Source organism: Vipera ursinii (genome assembly GCF_947247035.1).
Source record: "Vipera ursinii genome assembly, chromosome: 1".
In the NCBI taxonomy this organism is placed as follows: Eukaryota; Metazoa; Chordata; class Lepidosauria; order Squamata; family Viperidae; genus Vipera; species Vipera ursinii.
The window spans coordinates 164,366,307-164,389,584 of record NC_139512.1 but is presented as its reverse complement, the minus strand read 5'-3'; the positions used below and the strand labels follow the sequence as shown (position 1 = coordinate 164,389,584).

The 23,278-nt window shown below is 41.0% G+C and overlaps 1 protein-coding gene across 1 annotated transcript in view; it reads right to left on the bottom strand.

Annotated features, from left to right (window-relative positions):
* Window positions 1-10,144: 10,144 nt before the first annotated feature.
* PPP1R1C (protein phosphatase 1 regulatory inhibitor subunit 1C) overlaps window positions 10,145-23,278 on the bottom strand; it is a gene marked incomplete at both ends in the record, with an annotated part of 43,067 nt that continues 29,933 nt past the window's right edge. Inside the window, one exon of the mRNA XM_083359013.1 lies at window positions 10,145-10,224. Within this exon, the coding sequence (XP_083215139.1) occupies window positions 10,145-10,224 (80 nt within the window). The remainder of the gene's footprint in view (window positions 10,225-23,278) is intronic.

The following is a 23,278-nucleotide window of genomic DNA, read 5'->3' as shown; positions in this document are numbered from 1 at the left end:
AGCCAGCTGGAGCCTTTCTTTCCTTCCCCTTGAGGGAAGCAGCAAAAGCAAAGAATTGAGAAGTGCTCTGCCTGCTTCTTCTGGCTATCTCACTGTGGAGCTAGTTGCTTCCCACATTTATGGGGAGGCCAGAAAGCAATGGCATCCATCCCCATTATGAAACTCATGTTAAAGGTCACAGAAGCCATATATGAGCTGTGCCTATTAGATACCAGCTAGTTGATTGGAAGGAAGGCTTGGGTGAGTGGAACAAAATGATAAGAAGAAGAAGAAGAAGAAGAAAGAAGCACGTGGCAACTCTTTCTGTCAAAAAGGCAGAGCTTGTATTTAGCATTGACTTTGTGTGCCATATACCACAGGGGAACGACTTTTGGAAGAACAAAACTGTCTGAAATGTCCTCTGATGTACCTTACACTTTTACGGAAGTGTTTTCTCTGTTTTTGCCCTGTATGTGAATGTGCATATATATATATATATATGTAATATTGCGTAGATATCCATACGCTGCTACTATCAAGTGGCACCAGGAATCTGGATAATTCGTTGTGTCTTCATGCTCTCACTGAATTATTTTCCCATGATTAAAAATAACCATTCTCATGAATGGTTTGCATCAAGAAGCTTCAAGAGATATCTGTCAACCATAGGAATATATTCCTTCATTAATCCTAGGTATTTCTCAGGTAAATACTTCAACCTGGAGCCCTGTGTGCAAAATTGAGATGTCCATTTCTTCTGGGAAAAAGGGAGTTTCTCGAGATCTTTTCCTTGTATGGGACTGTCCAGCAACAGCAAAAGAGATCTCCAGTTTTATTTGGGAAGCCCTCATATAATGCCTTAATTATTCAGGATTAATCTCTCTCTTTCTCTTTTTGGTCAGCTGCATGCTTGTAGTCATCTCAGCCACCAAATGGTAGATTAAAGCTTTGCAAACCATGAGTCTTCAACAGGAAGAAAGGCAATTATTTTCTGCCAAATATGATGCAGTTTCAGCTGAAATTCCATATAAATGCCACCTTCTGGCTCATTGTCTTAGCACCTCTTGGGACAGGATCTTTGACAATGATGTCAGAACCCAGAGAAACAACTGACCTCCTATATCAGTCTCAGAACATTGAGGCCAATGGGGTAGGAATGTACATTTTGTAGCCTTTATTTTACCATGGAAACTGTATTTCGTTTTATGCTGCAAATGAAAAACGACAGCGGCTACTGAGCATAACCTCCATTTTTATTTTTGCAAAGGAAAAACAAATGCAGTGGACTGAATCCCATGAAGATCCAGTTTTACGTAGTTTGGGATTTTCCCCTTATATGTTGCCTTATGTTGAAATGATCGTCTTTTCAAATGGGACAAAAAATTTAAACAAGCAAGGTAGGGATGGTGGCAAGTCTTAAAATCCTAATTTGAAGTCTTGCTCTTCCATTTCATTTGCCTGGCAGGAAACCAGAAATACTGTGAAAATCCCTGACACGTGGCATGCTCCTTAGTGTTTAGGACCAGAAAATGGGGAGAAGGGTACCCATTCTCTACATGTTCTCTTTGGGGTTTTTTTGTTTGTTGGTTTAACTGTAGGCTGTCGTTTAAACACTGTGATGGGCTTCAATGAAAGGTTTTTCATCCACAGGTCTTTTAAATTTCTGTCGCCTTTAATATTGAATTGGGACCACATTATGGATTAATTGTTTGGTTTTGTAGTGATTTATGCAGCATATGTCTTGTCTCATCTAGTCTTTTCTGTACACTTTTAGTGTACATTGTCCTTTCCAGAACCACCTAGTATGAGTTGTACAATAAGTAAATTTGTTCACTGGGATGGCCGCAGGTCTGCCATGTTTAAATTTTGGGGACCATTGTGGGAAGTTAAAATGGCGGCCTGATCTTTTCACCTTGCACTCCTCAGAGCAGAGCTGAATAAGATATAGGGGTATACTTTCCAACTTTTATTTTGTATATATTTATCTTGAGATTTCTGGCATACTGTGTAATATAAACATGAATTATAATTTCAGCATTTTAAAAGAATTTTTAGTGTGGCAATCCTCAATGGAATGTATGGGGGGGGCTCTTTCTGCTGTAGTTGCCTATGATAAGATGTCTAAATAAATTATATTGGAAAGCAATCTTTGTAAAAGATTGATTATGTTGAAATTTTGAGTTAATATTATGAAAACTATTTGGTCATTTCCTATAGCTAGGCTTAGCAATACTGATATCCTACAAAGTGCCACTGGTTTCTGTGGCTTGTGAGTCACAGTGTTAGTCTCATGTACATCCTCTCTCGATTTGTCTCAATGAGTAATTGGGTGTAGGCAGCAGGTGCTGGACTTTCCCTAATACAGGTAGTCCTCACCTAGCAGCTGTCTCATACAGTGACCATAGGTATGAAGGTGATGAGAAAATAACTTTCCCACCAGTCCTCGCACTGAGAACCTTCATAGGTCTGTAAAGAAAGGAAAACTGAAGTAAGATCACAAGCACAGCCATGGTTTCACTTAGCAATTGACTCAGTGACAAGAGTTTCCAGGCTCATGTATGGCTGTTAAATGAGGGCTAACCATTTTTCCCTTCAGCCCTGTGGCTGAGGATCTAAAGGAGGATTCCTAATACATTCTCCTGAAGAAGAAGAAAAACTCTGGAATTCTCCATATAGCGGGGAGAAGATTCCTATCGTTAAGAAACATGAGTCATTTTTCAGACCTTTTGATTCCAGTGCATAAACATTGGAAGGAACCTGCAAGCTTTCCTCTTTCCTCTGCGTGTGTGTGGCAAACCTCTGCTCTTCCTCTGTCATCCTTGAACAAAAGGGCCTGTAAATGCTCCTTCTCAGGGCAGGATTAAGGCCAACTGATGCCCTAAGAGCAGAGCCCAACAGTGGTGTTCCCCAGCCCTTCCATTGCTTAACTAACAAAACAAAAAGACTCAATAAGTGCTGAACAATCAAGTAAGGAGAAATGATAGATAAGGCTGGGATGGGGGTGTTGTGTAGTGGGTTCTGGAAAGCAGGAATGACGCCGAGACGATGGATACAGCATGGCAGATCTTTATTAGGTGGAAGTGACTGTACTGGGGAATATGGGTTACCTGCCCTCCTTTTATACCTGGCCAGCTGAGCAGCTGGCCAATCGGTTTGAACCTCTGTTTCCCGCCGAAACTGGGTTCCCGCCAAAACAGTTACAGTTCAACGCCCCCTGGTGGTGACTGATATGTAAGTGCGTATGCGTTCTCTTCACCTGGATACATAACAGGGGGGAACTCTGTGGTGCTCCCTTTCGCTACGTACCCTAGCACGTGTTTGTTTCGTTTAATGGTTAATCCTGGGCTATTCTTTCCCCTCCTAGAAGAGAGTCTATTGCGGAGGCAAAACTAGTAATACACATATATACTGAATAAATATGGATGTACTGGTGCAGATCCCAGACACTGGACTTTCAGAATGAGAGAGAGAGAAGAGACTTGGATCAGATGATGCATTTGACACCACTGTCACACACTTGTGCTCTCAGGTTCAGCTTATGGTAATACCCTCCTAAGCCCTGGAAAACTGCCACACTCAAATCACTTTCAACTGAACACCCAGGCACAAACGGTCCTTTAACATACACAGAGACCCAGTGAATTTAAAATAACAGCAAACTTTTACTGATCGTTTGCTCTTACACATGCACACCATTTCTCATCCACACTTAGCTAACGTCCACAATTAGGCTGCCAGGCACTAGCCAGAGGGATCAAAGCCTCCAAATCTGGGATCCAAAAATGACTCACAAGAGTGGGCAGGCTAATTCTAACCCAGGGGTAGGCAACCTTAGCTCTTTTATGACTTGTGGACTTCAACTCCCAGAATTCCGGAGCCAGGAATTCTGGGAGTTGAAGTCCACAAGTCATAAAAGAGCCAATGGTGCCTGCCCTAACCCTAACCCTAACCCCACTCCCACTTTTTTTTTTTTTTGGTGCTCAGGCCCAACTTTTGCCTTTTTGTTTCCTTAACAACTTGCTTCCTTTCTCTGAGGGAGACTTCCTGGCTTTTGTCCACTTGCATGCTTTCACCGCTTTTAGGTATGGTGGCTTAGGTGAGGCCCACTCTCACACCATCAAACTTGCACATTCTGTGATTCTATCTATACAGCAGTCCTATATTTGCACTTGCTGATGTTAAAAAGCTTGGAGTGAAGAGGAATGGACTGTGACCTCTCTTCATTGGTAGGATTAAAAATATGGTTTGAAGCGTGGATTTAAAACAAAAAAAACAAACAGCAAGTGTTCCTATTTCATCAAAATTTGGAAGTCTAGTTTAAAAAAAACATACCAAAGTGGATTCCACAAACCAATCCTGTCTTAAAGGCAATGCTTTTTTAGTAAAAGAAAAAGGTGCCGGAACTCACACATGTCATACAACCCGCCTTGCCTACCCTACAAGGTTCCATCCCAAAAAGGTGCCGGAACTCCATTCTGAACATTCTATGAGAAAAAAAGCCCTGCTTAAAGGACACAGCAGTCAGAGACCTAAGTAGAATGTGGTTGTCTCTTTTAAATCTGAATAAACAAAAAGAGAAAATACATCTGTTCCACTCTAATAAAATTAAATCTAGCACCGTCTAAGGTGCCAAATATATCTTGATATGATCCACTCATAATTTACAAGCTCATAGGACATCTGTGAAGTTTAAAATGTTTGAGTGGAAGTTATGTGGAAACTGCAAAAAGGAAAAGCAATCTGATCATAGGAAGTGGGGCATGGAGCTAAGGCAGTGGCAATTATGCAACTGCTGTCCTTTGGGGCCTTCAAAGATTTGACCTTTGTCAGGTTCAAAAGTCACTCTGTCCCTTGATGTTTAAATATGATTATTGCGAAAATACTACTATTTATTTGATTTGTCTGGCCACCACTCATCTAGGTGGCTTGCAACAGGTTTTCAAAAAATCCAATGAAGTCAATATACAAATATATAAAAGCCGCGTTCAATTTAAAACAGAAAAAAATCATGGTCATTGGTAGAATCTCTCCTTACATCATCTGAACACAGCCGTTGTAAAAACTTCCCATCATTCATTGCCAGACCACCACCTTACCCCCAGGCAATGTGGCGGAGCTATGTCTTGTTTTGCCAAGTGTCCGGGCAATAATGAGATGCCCATGCATTTGTTTGCTTGGGTCCAGAGGAAATAAGCACACCAGTAAATAAGTCCCAAAGGTGCTATTTCAAGAGGCAGCTGAACTTTCTTGTTTTTCTCTGAATATGTTTTGCTTCTCATCCAAGAAGCTTCTTGGATGAGCTAGCTGTCTGCAAGCAATATAACTCCTTCCGTTCCCCACCATCCAGTCAGAGCTGAAGAAGCTTCTTGCATGAGAAGTGAAACGTCTTCAAGGAAAAGCAAAGAAAGTCCAGTTGCCTCTTGAAAAAGCACCTTTGGGACAACCATGACCTGGATGACTGAGAATCTCCATAGACACCAGTAAGTAAGAGAATTTTAACCTTTCTTATTAGCTCAGGCAAACAGAGTTAAAAGGCTAAAATAAAAAGCATATGTGCCAAGCATGGTAATGCCCAAATCTCTTACAAGCTGCTCGGAGTTCCTTAATCATGACAGCAGAGATACCCCTCAAGGACGGCTGGTTAGCACACTACCTAGGGTAGGTTTCATGCAGATGCTTCCAACAAACAACAACCTCAAGGTTTGTATCAAAATCTGGAATCACGATTTCATGGCCGTTACGATCGGGACTGCAAGATCTGACTTTGATTGAATTGGCACATGAGTCTGGATGGGAATTAAAAGTCTAAGACTTTCACAGCAAAAAAAGTTTTGCAGTTACGTGAAGATTTCTGCCCCCCCCCCAAACTCCTCAACTTTTTTTTTTAATCAGAAGAAGAAAGCAAAATATGTCACTACATTTCTCAAGATAACAATGGTCTTCTGGATTGCCACTACAGTTTTCAGAGCCTTCCCAGAGGGTTAGGGCCAAAGTCCTTCTGCTCCCTCAGCAGAAGACAGTGACTGAAAGATAATGTGCCCACAGGTCCTTCCTTGTAGACCTGTCAGTGGACAATCGTCTGTTAACAGCATCCAAAGTTTTGCATTTCCTTGTCCTGATCCTTGCTGACTTTGCTTTTAAGTGTTTCTATTTAAGTATCAAAAAGGGACGCGGTGGCTCAGTGGGTTAGGACGCTGAGTTTGTCGATCAGAAGGTTGGCAGTTTGGCAGGTCGAATCCCGAGTGCCGCGTAACAGAATGAGTGCCTGTTACTCGTCCCAGCTTCTGCCAACCTAGCAGTTCGAAAACACGTAAAAATGCAAGTAGAAAAATAGGGACCACTACGGTGGGAAGGTAACAGCGTTCCATGTGCCTTTGGTGTCTAGTCATGCTGGCCACATGACCACGGAGATGTCCTCGGACAAGCGCTGGCTCTTCGGCTTTGAAACGGAGATGAGCACCGGCCCCTGGAGTCGGAAACAACTAGCACGCATGTGCGGGGGAATCCTTACCTTTTACCTTATTTAAGTCTCAGCAGATAGCAAGCCTGGCTAGAACTTGAAAATACCAGGGCTGGAAGAAGGGATAATCAAAACATTTCTGCTTTATTACCAAGAAATCAACCTGGACATGTTTGTGAAATAACTTGCCATTGACCCTTAGGGGAAAAAAAACCTACTTTTCAAGTTGCTTTTCAATTTGAGGAGATACATAAGCTATAGAACCTTTATGTAACAGGAGGAGGAGGAGGAGGAGGAGGAGGGGGAGGAGGAGGAGGAGGAGGAAGAGGAGGAGGAGGAGGAGGAGAATTTATTATAACAATATAATTTATTATAATTTATTATAACAATAAAATATTTTAATGCTCCTTTATTCAAGATGCTTGAAGCTCCAGACTTGTGGCTTGAAATATGCTGAATTCAGAAGTGAAGGCTCTATTTACTAGGTACGCTGGTGAGATTATTTCAACCAGTTGCGTAAAGCAATCAGAGATGATTTTCTGTTTGAAGGTGCACTTTATCTCCCAGTGAGTTGCTAACAATGAATAGTTAAGCATCTGTGGCCGTCTGGAATGACTTTCTCACTTACTGGAGAAAGCTTTGCTTTTGAAAGAATATCTCTGTTGATTCTTAGATATGCAGCAAATCTCAGCTAACTGTTTTGAAACTATAACAGTGTTTTCAAGAAGAGCTGAAAGCAATTTTTTCCCCCATCACACAGGCATGCTTGTGTTTTGCTAAGCATCTCTAACCAAACAGGATTTTGTTTCTTAGCACAACACATGAATGGAAATGACTCTGTCAAATTCTTTTTCTCTTTCCAAAAGCTATGTACAGGAAGATATCCATCTACTGCCCTAGACAAATGACCTTGCAGTATGAAGATGCTTACTTCAAATATCTTCAGATTCAGATCTTAGTGTTTCTTAATCACTTTGACTATGTAAAAGAAGGCACAATGAAGTTATCATTAAAGAGAGGGATTGCATCACATCAAACTCCTGTCAGCAGCACTGAGGTGCTTCCAGGTTGAAAGGATTAGCCAGTCATATCACCATTGTCCTGGAGGACACCGAGTTGGGGGCTCCTTTCATGTCCCCAGTGGGAGCTGGAGCAAAGGACAGGAGCTCACCCTGCCACATAGCAGCACTCGGGTCTCGAATGCAGGCTTGCTAACCTCCAACCCAGTGTCCTAAGCACATGAGCTCCAGGAAAAGTGGGATGAAGCACATTTAGAGATTATTGGGAACAGTCCGTTCTCTCCCAGGCCAACAGAAAATGGTATTATTCACTTGTATAAAAGAACATTTTCTTCCTTGCATGGCTCCTGTGCAACGTTTACGTCTCTTGCACAAAGCCCATTTTGAGAAAGGACACCATGTGGAGTATTCTTTCCCACCATGTAATTCACAGCGTAAAGGGTTTACTGCGCAGCCATTCAGCTATTCTCAGATTGATGATTTCGTTCACCAAGTGGTGGCACAAACTGATCAAAAAGAAACAAGCTGATTCCCCGCTTCTGTTCAACTGTCAATCTATCCCATGCAAATAACGCCTTTTCTTTCCTTTTGCATTGACTGCGTTACCGACACATATGGGAATCCGTTTTTGTGCTACACTGCGGGCCTGCCCAGGTGGGTATGGGAAAAAGAGAAAGAAAGATTTGCATTATAGGAGCGGGGGAGGTTCATTGTGGAGAGCTAATTAACCTTTCACTGTTTTGCTTCTCCCCCAGATGGGATACCCAAAGGCAACTGGCATTTTCAGAAGTGGGAGGGGAGAGGATGTGATAATGAAATGGGCCAAAGAAGGTGTGCATGCTCACTTCCACTCAGCTGGTTCTCCAAGGTACCTGCCAATTCACAAGGAGAAATTTTGATCCATATTGTTTTGTCACATGGCTCTGCTGCCATATTAATGCATTTATTTTCCCCCACCCCCGCTAAGATGCTGAGTTAAAACCTCAGACAACGCTCTAGCAGTTCAGTTGTCAAAGTGCTCCTTATATCCCACCATAATTTGATTAATTACTATAAGACCTAAAACTTTGCTGGACTTTCTAGATGTGCGTGCTTGTGTAATCATATATAAAGAAAAGCCAGAAAATCTGGCCAACAAATTTCCAGTCATGACCCAACAAAGTGATACGGAAAGTTTATAAATATACAATTAAGTTTGCATATATAGTTTGCATATCCTGGTATCCTAAAGACAAACAAGTGATTCTATAGGTTAACATATTATGTGAACTCAGCAAATGTAGCTTGTAAATCATAATGTATGGCTTGGTTGTTGAATAAACCTTGCCAGCTGTGATTTTTCAGCAAGCTGTGGCTAATCAAAGTAGGATGAATAAGTTGGATAAACACAGCATTGGTGACCCAAATAACAAAGCATTCCAAGGTTGACAAAACGGATGTCTGGTAGTTCATCAAGAAAAAAAGCTCTCTCTCTCTCTCTCTCTCTCTCTCTCTCTCTCTCTCACACACACACACACACACACAGAGGGAGAGAGAGAGACAATCACATTTTAATCGCCAACACTTCTCATTGTCATGAGCTATAACACAAGTTTTGTCCTTAGGACACCAAAATATTAAATTTAAAATATAATTGGGCCAAAGAAAAAAAGGCTTAAGTTTGGAAAACTGATTATTTGGATTGAGTTCAGAAATAATCTAGGAGACTGAACAGCTGTGGGGAAAATGGACTCCAAAAAACACAGCGATCTGGACCTCTGCTATATTTATAACCCCCATATAACATAAGGTAAAGGTAAAGGTTCCCCCGCACATGCGTGCTAGTCGTTTCCGACTCTAGGGGCCAGTGCTCATCTCCGTTTCAAAGCCGAAGAGCCAGCACTTGTCTGAGGACGTCTCCGTGGTCATGTGGCCGGCATGACTAGACGCCAAAGGCGCATGGAACGCTGTTACCTTCCCACCGTAGTGGTCCCTATTTTTCTACTTGCATTTTTACGTGCTTTCGAACTGCTAGGTTGGCAGAAGCTGGGACGAGTAACAGGCGCTCACTCTGCTACGCGGCACTCGGGATTTGACCCGCCAAACTTGCCGACCTTCTGATCGACAAGCTCAGCGTCCTAACCCACTGAGCCACCAAAAGCTAGAAGAAGTTTTTGAGCTGCCTATTCTTTCTTTAGCCAAGACTGGAGGATGAGGGCAGGCCATAGATTCTTCCCAATCTTTGTAGAGCACCTGTAAGGAATCACGCCAATCTGGCTTTCTTGCTGCAAGAAAGACTCTACAAAGTACCACTTAGTCTAAATGTACATATTTATTTTGTAGCACTTAAATCTGCACTATTTACAACTGATTTTAGGCTGCAGCTCACACTTGGAATTTAAGACAGTAGAGCCAACACCTTTGGAAACCATATATTTGTCTATATGGCCTATACGTTGAGTTACTACAAAGAAAAGGAAAAGGCGAGGAAAAAGAAACAACTGTCTTCACCAAGGAGGTACCATAGGCCAGTTCTGCAAATGATGAATTGCACTGCAAAACCCTCCTTTTCTCAGGTACCAGGATGAAGACTGTTTTGGGTCAGGAACATAAGCCATAAAGTTTCCACAGTAAGTACTGAAAGTTGAGCAGCTTCATATTTCACCATCGAGACTTTTTCACAAGAGGTTGGGTGCTGTTAAGGCTTCTATTCCTCGTCTCTTTCACAGACTCCTTCATCTTCCTCTGGAAATGCCAAGTCCTTCTGGGTTTTTAGATGCTTAATTCCTGTAAATACAAAGACTAGAGTTAACTTTTGTACTCAAGATGTGTAATCTGCCCAGCATGCTAAAAACAACAGCAGCAGCAAAAGGTTTGTGACATAAGAAAATGGTGATATTACCTTTATAGTCCATTATAAAGATAGAATTATTAGAAGGGCATGGATGCTTTTTTGTAACCTCTCTCCCTCTCCCTCTCCCTCTCCCTCCCCATCCCCATCCCCATCCCCATCCCCATCCCCATCCCCATCCCCATCCCCATCCCTATCTGTTGCGTTGTGGGTTCTGGAGAGCAGGAAGGATGCCGAGATGATGAGTACAGCATGGCAGATCTTTATTTGGTGGAAGTGACTGTACTGGGGAATAGGGGTTACCTGCCCTCCTTTTATACCTGGCCAGGTGAGCAGCCGGCCAATCGGTTTGAACCACTGTTTCCCACCGAAACCTGGGTTCCCGCCAAAACAGTTATAGTTCAACGCCCCCTGGTGGTGAATGCTATGTAAGTGTGTATGTGTTCTCTTCACCTGGATACATAACACTATCCCTATCCCTATCCCCATCCCCATCCCCATCCCTATCCCTCTCTCTTTTTGCCATAGTAATAACAAGAAAAGCAACAACAGTAAAAGCAATAACAGGGGAAAAAATCTGAATTGGTTCAGAGGATAGTAAAAGAGGACATAGTCCTTTTCCCCCCAATGCTAAGCAATTTAGCTGATTTCAGGAACTAAATAGGGCTATTGATTGGATGAATACGGTATCTCCCCTGTCCAATAGCAGTTAATGAAGGGAGGGAGAGAGGGAGGGGGAGAGAGAGAGAGAGGGAGAGAGAGAGAGATCTATAATGATCTGCATTTACATATATGTCAAAGAATATGAAATAAGTTTGTTCTGCTCATTCACTTTTTATTTTTCTGTTTTGGTGAGACTATCTCTAAACCTCAGCCCTTTATTTCTTTCTTCCACACAAAACATTTAAACTGACAAACTGTAGAAAATGGCTCTTAGTCAACAATTCTTCCAATAGGGCTACCCTCTCTGCAAAACCCTGAATGTCCATTAGAGGTTGCAGAAAAGTCTGACCCTTTGACGGCATTTCGTGGAATTTACCCGAATTTCTACCGTCTAGATATGGTAGTCCTGTATAAGGTGAATTTTCATATTTGAAAAACCCAGAGCAATTAAAATGCTAATTAGTCCACTCCCGATTTGTTTCCACCATGCCCAGTACTTCTCTGCTCCATTTTATTCTGATTCTGAGACTGTTGAGATCTGATGAAGCTGTGAGCCTGGTGTGGCGCATCTCTTCTCATGCTCTGCTACCCCTTTTGTCCTCTGCTCAGTTTGAACTCCTCATGGCATACTCTAAGCTCAGAGTTTTGCTTTTTGTTTAGGGATATTTTTTTCATTTCTTGCCATCTGTCCTCTGGCAAGGCCCACAATAACGCCATGATATCCCTGGATCCATTTTTTTCTTTTCTTCACAATTCATTTGCACCCTTAGGTTCATTCCTTGAAAATTACTCTGCCTAGCTTTCTCCCAAAGTCAGAAACACCGGAAAGAATATATCAGTGATTGAGACTTATTTCGCTTCCTATCTAACCTTTGCAACTCCCTCCTCCCTTTTCACTGAGGACTTTGACTTCACTGTAGATCGTTTAATTCATCCAATGGATGTTGATGAAGGACAGCCAGAATGCCAGCCGCTGTTGCATAAGGAGACATGAATAACAACACTTTGTACTGTTGATGCATGTTAGATGAAGTCACTCCCCCCAAAGCTTCTTTGCATATTCAGGATAAATTATCTGTGCAAATGAGGCAGTTCCCTGCATTTTTTAAAGCTCAGTGGGTTAGGACACTGAGCTTGTCGATCAGAAGGTCGGCAGTTTGGCGGGTCGAATCCCGAGTGCCGCGTAGCAGAGTGAGCACCTGTTACTCGTCCCAGCTTCTGCCAACCTAGCAGTTCGAAAGCACGTAAAAATGCAAGTAGAAAAATAGGGACCACTACGGTGGGAAGGTAACAGCGTTCCGTGCCCCTTTGGCGTCTAGTCATGCCGGCCACATGACCATGGAGACATCCTCGGACAAGCGCTGGCTCTTTGGCTTTGAAATGGAGATGAGCACCGGCCCCTAGAGTCGGAAACGACTAGCACGCATGTGCGGTGGAACTTTTACCTTTACTTTACTTTACAATGTCTCCAACAGGGAGTCTGAAAACCTGACATCTGGTTTAGTTCATTCAACCAAAGTAGAAGAAATTGACATTGAGTAAGCATTGCTTTTTTTTAATTTAATATTTCAACTTTACTATAGATTCCTCAGGCTTAAAATAATGCATATGTTACCCAAATCAGGAGAGGGAAAGGAGGTTTATACATTCATGTAATATAAACTTAAGGCCACTCGGAATCACAGCAAATAAAATAAAATAAAATAAAATAAAATAAAATAAAATAAAATAAAATAAAATAAAATAAAATAAAATAAAATAAAATAAAATAAAATAAAATAAAATAAAATAAAATAATAAAATAAAATATAAAATAAAATAAAATAAAATAAAATAATAAAATAAAATAAAATAAAATAAAATAAAATAAAATAAAATAAAATAAAATAATAAAATAAAATAATAAAATAAAATAAAATAAAATAATAAAGTAAAAAAAATAAAATAAAATAAAATAAAATAAAATAATAAAATAAAATAAAATAAAATAAAATAATAAAATAAAATAAAATAAAATAAAATAAAATAAAATAAAATAAAATAATAAAATAAAATAAAATAAAATAATAAAATAATAAAATAAAATAAAATAAAATAATAAAATAAAATATAAAATAAAATAAAATAAAATAATAAAATAAAATAAAATAAAATAAAATAAAATAAAAAGTAAAATAAAATAAAATAAAATAAAATAAAATAAAATAAAATAAAATAAATAAAATAAAATAAAATAAAATAAAATAAAATAAAATAAAATAAAATAAATAAATAAATAAATAAAATAAAATAAAATAAAATAAACTTCACTGCCTGTGGTTGAATTGATTCCATAGTTACCAGATAGGTGCCAAAGTTCAAGAGACCAATGGAGTGATCCTACTTAACAGATACACACCATTCATTTCAAGGGAGGAAGGAGGTCTTTATTTGCATTATATTTCAGTGTGGATCAGCTCCCTCCATCATAGAAATCACCCTGAGTTATGACTCCTCTCTATAGATGTACTACAATAATAATTTTTGGCATCAAGGCAAAATAAACTTAATTTCTTTGTTAGATTTAGCGGGGTGGGGGGAGTTTAAACGAAGTGGTCTTCAGCACACAAATGTTGAAGTTTCCTTTATTTATTATTGTTTCAAAAACAGATTTGCAACCAAACTTGTGAGATCCAATTCCATGAAGATTGCTACAGGAGCACTCTCTTTTCTCTCCTACACTCTTTTCTCAGTGCAATAGATTCTCTCTCTCTCTCTCTCCCTCCCTCCCTCTCTCTCTCTCTCTCTCTCTCTGTGTGTGTGTGTGTGTGTGTGTTTGTTAAAAAAATAGTCAGCAACACAAGTACGATCTAGTTTCATGCCTAACTTGGCCTCAAGATCAGCAAACAGTAATCAGTCATGAGAGATTGAATTTGATTTGGTCACCGGGACCAGAGATTTGCTCTTCCGAGCTTTCAAACTCATGCTGCAGCCCACCTTCAGGGACCAAATTTGATCTTGCATCATTATCCTGGGACTCACTGCCTCTTGAAAATATACCTCATGGCCAGAATTAATTTAGCTATTCCTTCCTATAATACAGCTGTGGGCGTAAGGCTATTCGCCTGCTAATAAACTATGAAGAGCTTTTATAAGTTATAAACCTGCTTTAGTCAGAGCTACTTTACTTTAATCACTTTGTCTACATGTAGTCATTATTGGAATCAGCTGTTAGCTAACACCTTGACATTTACTGTATAGGAAGAAGTGAAAGAGGCTGGCCACAAACGCTTCAATTATAGGAAGTGCTGGCCTAGCTGACCAATTGTGGATTTGTAACTGGGCTAAAGAATTTTCCGAGTGGGCCCATTACTGGAACAAAGAAAAGTAACGTGGCGTTTTGCTTAAGCTGTGGTGAAAAATGTCCAGACAAAGATCTGGAGATAAAAGTTCATCGTTAAAAACTATACTCAGAGGTGGAGAATTTAGTTAACTGAGTGCACCCGCCGATGCTTATTATAGGATGTTAGCTTAAACTGTGTATGTCTTCAATAAATCGGGGACAAGTGATGAAATATCAGGAACTTTTGATGGGTCTCTGTCATTCTATGGTATAAAAGCTGCTATCGGATGTCAGCAGACATGTTTATTGAGATTCTCAATCATACAGATCATAGTTGTCCCAAAAATGCTTTTCAGGAGGAAACTGGACTTTCTTGTTTTTCTTTGAAGACGTTAAACTTCTCATCCAAGAAACTTCTTTGGCCCTTACCAGATGGTGGGAATTGGAAGGATTTATATTGCTTGCAGACAACTGGTCATTTGCATTCTTTTAGAGAGTCATTGAGGCCACTTGGAGGTTGTCTGTGCCTGCAGGGTCACCTGAGTAGTGCAAATGTTTGTGGGGCCTTCGTAGCTGCAGGATATTTTCTGCCCTGTGTCCCTTCACTGTTGGAGACAGGCGCAGGCTGTTGGGGATGAGTCTGTGTTGTTTGCATCTCAAACTGAAGAGCAAATGGTTCCTGTAGTCTGCAATGTTTTCTGGAAATCTGTTCCTTCCATTTCCCCATCATCCAGTCAGAGCTGAAGAAGCTTCTTGGATGGGAAGCAAAACGTCTTCAATTTAAAACAAGAAAGTCCAGTTGTCTCATGAAAAAGCACCTTTGGGACGATCAGGAGACATGTTTGACTTAGACTATGGATCCAAGGGTCCATCTTTACTTCTGCACAGAAATAAAGTGTTGAACCCAGTTTCCTTTCTTAGTGTGATTATGGGCTCCGATTCAGTGGTGGGATTCAGCCGGTTCGCACCAGTTCAGTAGAACCGATAGCTAATTTTTTGTTGCCGAGGTCTAGAACGGACTTCCGGAAGTGGCATCCACATAAAGAACCCTTTGTTCACATATCTGAATCCCATCTGGGTGCAATGAATCCAGTGTTAAGCTGAGCCAACATACTCACAAGCTTACATGGAAGCCTGAAGTAGCTTTACAGAAAAACACATCTGTCCCTAAAGATGTAGGCGTGATTACTAGCAAATAATATATTCTGTGCAATCTTCTGATCAAGAGATACGGAGTGGCTTTGATGTTAAAACTGCACAAGCAGAACTAACCTCACATCAAAGTCCTCTGCTCCCTTATAATTTCCAACATGGCTCACATATAGCAGTGCATTGTGTCCTGAAGTACACAAAAATAAAAAAATAAAAACCATGGTTTAGGGTTGGAATGCACCGTCTTCTAGTAGTTTATGGGTTAGCACTGTCATAGTTAGTCCTCAACACACATTTATATGGTTATACCAATGTTCTTGTTGTTGTTAGCTGCGAAGTCGTGTCCGACCCATTGCAACCCTATGGACAACATTCCTCCAGGCCTTCCTGTCTTCTACCATCTTCTGGAGTCCATTTAAGCTCAGGCCTCCTGCTTCAGTGACTCCATCCAGCCACCTCATTCTCTGTCGTCCCTTTCTTCTCTTGCCCTCAACCTTTCCCAGCATTAGGCTCTTCTCCAGTGAGTCCTTCCTTCTCATTAGGTGGCCAAAGTATTTGAGTTTTAGCTTCAGGATCTGGCCTTCTAAAGAGCAGTCAGGGTTGATCTCTGCTAGGACTGACCGGTTTGATCGCCTTGCAGTCCAAGGGACTCGCAGGAGTCTTCTCCAGCACCATAGCTCAAAGGCCTCAATTCTTTGGCGCTCAGCCTTTCTTATGGTCCAACTTTCACTGCCATACATTGCAACTGGGAAGACCAATATGTTAAACTAAATGGAGATATGATGGGATGATTTTGGTTAAACATTGCACAAGTAGCCCTGGTCTTTCAACCCCAGTTGAGCCCAAAATTCCCATTGCTGAGCAAGATGGTTAAGTAGATTTTGCCCCGTTTTATGACCTTTCTTGTCGCAACTGTTTAAGTGAATCACTGCAGTTGTTCAGTTAGTAACACAGTTGGTAAGCGGATCTGGCTTCCCCATTGACTCTGCTTCTCAGGAGGTCGCAAAAGGGGATCACATGAACCCAGGACACTGCAAGCAACTCCTAAATATTTGCCAGTTGCCAAGCTTCCAAATTTTGGATCTTGCAGACCATGGGGATGCTGCAACGGTCATAAGTCACTTTTTTCAGTGTGCTTCAAATAGTTGTTAAACAGATGGGTTGTAAGCCAAAGACTACCGTTATATGAAGCTGCAATTCGTCTCACACAGAGATTCCTCTGCGCATCCTAGTGCTGGCCTGTCCTCAGTCAGGGGTGGTTCTTGGAGATGTAAAGGCTGCGTTAAGCCAGCTGGCATGTTACTTATGGAGACTGCAGAATGTGGGGTTCAAATCCAATGCAAGCCCACTCAAACCTGTCATTCTCCAGAGTTATGGTAACAGACGTACACTATCATTAATCTCATAATTAAGTACAGTGAGTCATGGAATTAAAAACATCCTTTGTCATATCATGGTCTGTTCAGTTGGAGCATCATATATCCCAGGACATTTGAAAGGTTTGTGGGTGGGTAGGTGGGGGTGAGGGACGCGGTGGCTCAGTGGGTTAGGACGCTGAGCTTGTTGACCAGAAGGTCGGCAGTTTGGTGGGTCAAATCCCGAGTGCCGCGTAGCAGAGTGAGCACCTGTTACTCGTCCCAGCTTCTGCCAACCTTGCAGTTTGAAAGCACGTAAAAATGCAAGTAGAAAAATAGGGACCGCTCCGGTGGGAAGGTAACAGCGTTCTGTGCGCCTTTGGCGTCTAGTCATGCCGGCCACATGACCACGGAGACGTCCTCGGACAAGCGCTGGGTCTTCGGCTTTGAAACGGAGATGAGCACCGGCCCCTAGAGTCGGAAACGACTAGCACGCATGTGCGGGGGAACCTTTACCTTTACCTTAGGTGGGGGTGAATAGCTAATGGCTAATAAGTAATGGGCTAGATCTGAGGGACTGTCAGTCTTCTGTAGTTTTCGCTCATCCAGCACAGTCAGCATGTTCTGAGTCCCATTAATTAAGCCATGCTCATTTGATGGGACCCAGGAAGTCACTTTTTCCTCTCCTGGCCTTCCCCCAGAGATCTATTTGGCCCTCAACCTAACCTCGTCTAAACAAGCCCTGAAAACGTGGCTTGTTTTACTAGACCTTGGGCTACAGTGGGTTCTTTAGGAGATTATTTGTTATTGGACTCTGTTGTTTACCAGGTGTTTCTTTTCCTTATAGTAATTTATATTACTGTATACACTGTCTTGACATACAACAGTTCGTTTAGTGACTGTTGAAAGTTCAAAGTTACAATGGCACTGAAAAAAAAGTCACTTATGATCGCTTTTCACACTTATGACAGCTGCAGCCTCCCCGTGGTCATGTGATCAAAATTCAGATGTTTGGCAACTGGCTCACTTTTAGTATGGTTGCAGTTATCTCAGGGTCACACGATCATCTTATGCAACCTTCTAACAAGCAAAGTCAACAGGGAAGCCAGATTCGCTTAAGAACCATGTTACTAACTTAACAACTGCAGCAATTCACTTAACAGCTGTGGAAAGAAAGGTCACAAAATGGGACAAAAACTCACTTAAATGTTTCACTGGGCAACAGAAATTTTGGGCTCAATTGTGGTCGTAAGTCGAGGACTACCCATATACTACTCGGGTTGCAGTGAGGTTGGGCAGACTATCAATCAAGAAAATAAATCAATACATACATCGGGGGGGAGGGGGAAGCTGACCTCTGCCTGATTGCAGAGTCTGTCCCTTCAGATAGCTTAATTCCCTTTGCTAGTCACCTCGTCACCTCTGGTGTCCAGAGATCATTGATGTCACATTTGACACATCCAGAAGCAGGCCTGCTTGTGGGTGCCCACATAAGTGAAGCTAATTCCTCTTTATACCCAAGTGATTCTCTAGATTCATCCTAAAAAAAAAATCACTGTTCTCACTATGAACAATGGGAATTTAGCCCTCTGTGGCTTTTGCGGAGGTTCCTGTGCAGGACGGCAAGTACAGCAAGCTCTCTGAAACACTAGAGGGCGCTTTGTTCCTACAGAGCAAGCCACTTTCCAGCTGAGTACAAGGAATCCATCTTAACAGTGGGCACACTGAATAGAATAGAATAGAATAGAATAGAATAGAATAGAATAGAATAGAATAGAATAGAATAGAATAGAATAGAACAGAACAGAACAGAACAGAACAGAACAGAACAGAACAGAACAGAACAGAATAGAATAGAATAGAATAGAATAGAATAGAATAGAATAGAGCTGGAAGGGACCTTGGAAGTCTTCTAGTCCAGCCCCCTGCTCAAGCAGGAGAACCTATACCAGGGGTAGGCAAGCTCAGCTCTTTTATGACTCATGGACTGAGGAATTCTGGGAGTTGAAGTCCATGAGTCATAAAAGAGCTGAGGTTGCCTACCCCTGACCTATACCATCTCAGACAAGTGACCATCTAGCATCTTTTTCAAAATCTCCAGTGATGGAGCACCCACAATTTCTGGGGGCAAGCTACTCCACTGGTTAATTGTCCTCACTGGTAGGAAGTTTCTCCTTAATTCCAGGTTGCTTCTCTCTCTGATCAGTTTCCAACCATTGTTTCTTGTCCTGCCTGTTATGTATTGAATATATATAAAGTTGTGTTAATCCCTGCTAAAGTGAAACTAGCATAACTCCAACTGCTTGTGAAGCTAAAATGAAACTAACCTTTAGATGACCCTGACTGTTAACTCCAACTGTTTTGTAGGGAAACTTTGAACATTCATATTTGGGCGGGTTTTTCAAGTATTGCGATTGGTTAAGGCCCAGTGGGCTCAGAGTATAAATTATAGGCAATTGCCTGCAGTTCTCCAGTTCTAGTTTGAGTCAATAAATAATGTTGTAACTATGCTGGTCTGCTCCTTGTTTACTGAACCCCACTACTCAATATTACCTTCTGGTGCTTTGGTGAATAACGTGACCCCCTCTTCTTTGTGGCAGCCCCTCAAATACTGGAACACTGCTATCATGTCTCCCCTATTCTTTTCTTTAGACTAGCCAAACCCAAGTCCTGCAGCCGTTCTTTGTATGTTTTAGTCTCCAGGCCTTTGATCATCATAGTTGCTCTTCTCTTAATTTTTTCCAAACTCTCAACATCTTTTTTGTGATATGGTGACCAAAATTGGCTGCAGTGTTCCAGGTGTGATCTTACTAGGGTTTTATAAAGAGGTACTAATACCTCACGTGATCTTGATTCTCTGCCTCTGTTTATACAACCCAGGATTGTATTAGCTTTTTTGGCTGCTATTGTACACTGCTGGTTCATGGTTAAATGATCATCCACTAGGACTCCCAAGTTCCCTCTCACAGTTACTGTTTTTAAGCCAGGTCTTGTCCAATCTGTACTTGTACCTTTGATTTTTCCTGCCTAAATGTAAGACTTTGCTTTTCTCCACATTAAAACTCATTTTGTTGGATAGGGTCCATTGTTCAAGTTTGTCAAGATCTTTTTAGATCCTGAGTTTGTCTTCTGCTGTGTTGGTTACTCCTGCCAGTTTGGTGTCATCTGCAAATTTGATGAGTTCCCCTTCAATTCCCTCATCTAAGTCATTGATGAAGATATTGAAGAGTACTGGGCCTAAGACAGAACCTTGTGGTACCCCACTGCTTACTTCTCTCCATGTGGATGTAGTGCCGTTGAGGACTACTTGTTGAGTACGGTTTGCCAGCCAACTTCATATCCATCTGATGGTGATGTTGTCTATTCCACCTTTTTCTAGCTTACCAAGGAGTAGGTTGCTATAGATATAGAAAGTCACCGTTTTAACATTTTCCTACCCAAAGGTCTCTAGTTAACCAAACATTCCTGTTCACAGAGAGGAAGGCCAGACAGAAACTAGGACATGTGCACATATGTATATATGCTTAAGTTTTTCTGTCTACTTTATATTTTTCTAATGCATAACCCTCCAAATCATGAGGTTTTCTGTTTATACAGTCATATAAACAGAAGCAATTTTAGTCTGCGATAGTCTGGGAAATTTCTGGTGACTCTACTGTTTTGTTTTTTTTCTTATTCCCTGTTTAAAGATGGTTTCTTTCTCTTGATATGATTGATTTTATAAGGAACCCTTCCAATACACCAGTCTTTGGTTTCATTGTCTCGAACACTTGTTTCCCATCTTGTTTTATTTTATCAACTGCAATATGCATTCCAACATAATCAACTGGATCCAAAGATTTCATTCCAGTTTTGGAAAGCTTTACTCCATTTGTGGAGAGGAAAATGGAACTGCCTTCCAAAATATCAGCTGTGCTATCTCCACAATAGCCTCAGGATTGGCTTGGATTCATTTATAGGTGATTTATGTTCTTTCTGCTTTGCCGTATGACATCACACACATACATACACACAGAGAGAAACACACATCTGTGCAAACTGAGCTACAGTGAAGATTTTTTGGTAATAAAAAGAAGTCATGAGGACAAACTTCACCTTTTCACCCTATTTTCAGAGACTGACACTTCAGAGGCTGACACTTCTACAGTCAGATTTGCTTTTTTCGGTATTATAACAAGAGCTATTAGAACATCAGATTCCCTTTTTCCTGTTTAAAATAGAATCTGCATGCATAAAACTTCAGAACTTCAGTTGTTCTAAATGCTCCAAGCAGTTTTTGCTTATGTGGTTTACTAGCTCATGTACAAAGCAAGTACTTTAAGCAGAATCTGCTTTAAATTGTGTAACTAAGGTAACATAGGGTAAAATATTTCATGTCTGAAATGGCCAATTTGAATATTTCAAACCTGGAACAAAAGACTCGTGTTCCGAAGCATTATCTTGAACTTAGGATAAAATGTACAATTTAGAATCATGGGAAATTGAAAGACGATCTTGTTTCTTTTTTCTAGCCCTAAGACTACACAAATAGGTGTGAAGTTACCGGTGGTACTTGCTAAATAACATATATCTAAATGCACAGAAAAAATGAAGAAGGGGAGTTTTTTTAAAAAAAAAGTTTAACAAAGCAAACCATCGAAGCAATAGTTCAGTAGAAATAAACACATTTTTGTGGCCTAACTGCACAACCTCTTACACAATTCAAAATCATCCTCTTGGCCAATTTTTCTGTAAGTGTCGGCAGTTATATATGGGAACTTAAAACAGGTATCTTATGATAACAGAACATGTACTTGGGGAAATATGAGGAAATAATATTTGGGAATTTAAAAATATTTTCTCCTACTATCTTGATCTAGGTATAGAATATATTATTTTCATGCTTCCTCTACTTCTGAGAGGACTTCTTAGAATATTCTTGGCATCTGTTGGATAAAGTTGCTTGAGTTTGCTCACAGTTGGACACCAGCTGGGCAGGTCCTAGGGAAGTGACCAAGGCACATTGGTACTTGGGTTGCTCCCAAGTTAGTAGACAGGTCTCCAAGGTTGTAAATTCCGCCACCTGTATTCTGGACTTATGTCCCCCCTGGTTGATTAAGGCCTTCCAGGATATAGCTGGGTTCAAGTGAGGAGTAATCCCTCATTGGGAGGCAGAGGGCTACTTGCCTTGAAAGAAATGGTGGTATGCCTCCTTCACAAGAGGCCATCTTTGGACCTGACAAACTTTGCTCCAGTCTCCAAGCATCCCTTGCTCTTCCTGAAAATGATTTGAGTAGAGTGAAGCTGTAACCCAGTACACTGAATGTGGGCATGTGGGAAAATGTTACCGTTGGGACACCAAGAGTTTCTGTTCTGGTTTTTAGAGTTTTTCTAGTCTTATTGTTTTTTCTGTGACCTGTTCTGTATTTTGGTACATAAGATCAATGACTATAAAGGTAGGCTTTGGTTAATAACTGCCCTGTTTAGTGATTGTTTGAACTTTTGAGGGCACTGAAAAAGTCATTTTTCAAACAATCCTTGAATTTACCACTGCCACAGAAACGCTTACAACTGTCTCAGGATTGCAATTCAGGTAATCATAGTATCCTTGGCCACAAGCTCACTATTTGCAATCTTCACTGCCAGCTTCTGACCAGCAAAGTCATTGGAGAAAGCAGCAGGAGATTGAAAATGGTGATCATATGATATTGCACCTAACAACTGCATGTGATCAGCTACATGCCTCTACATTTCAACTTGCCTTTAGAGTAAGGAGGGGAGAGGTGTTACTTTCAAGTGGGTTAGATGGAGAAACAAAACTTCTAAGATTCTGCTGAAGACCGTGAGAGCCTGAAACCTTTTCAAGGACACCATAACAGGTGTGAATTTGAAGCAGATGGTTCCCATAACAAAGTTAACTTGTTTATATGGACTATGTAAAACATTGGGGGTTTGCTAGGAAAATTATTGTTTAAGCCTATGAATTGGTGTTGGAACCTCAAAGTTAGTTTTGCTTCGACATTACCATGCAGTGTATTCAATAAACAGTAAGATTTCAGAGATGGAATGAACCTGGAGTTTTATTTGAATTCTCAAGCTGGTTGTTGACAATTTCACTTAATGACTGTGTCTCTTAGCTATGGACTTGCCAGTCCAGTTGTGGTTGTTAAGTCAAGACTACCTGAATGTGTCTTTTAAATTAATAAATCGATTTTTATTCTACTTCTTCTCTGACAAGTTTGTTTATTAGATTCTTATTCTGCCCTTCATTGTAGAGTTCAACATAACCTATACAGTGGCGTAGCGTGGGGGGTGCAGGGGGGGCCGGCTGCACCGGCTGCAACATCTGAGGGGCGCGCACTCGCACTGAGCTCCTCAGGGAGCCCCAAGGGCTGCACAGAGTCGGCTTGGCTCCGCTCTCAAGCTGCTCTTTCTTGCAAAGTGAAACGAGTCCGGCAGGTGAGATGGGCGGCCACATAAACTGAATAAAATAAATAGAAGAGACCAACTCTCCTCCCA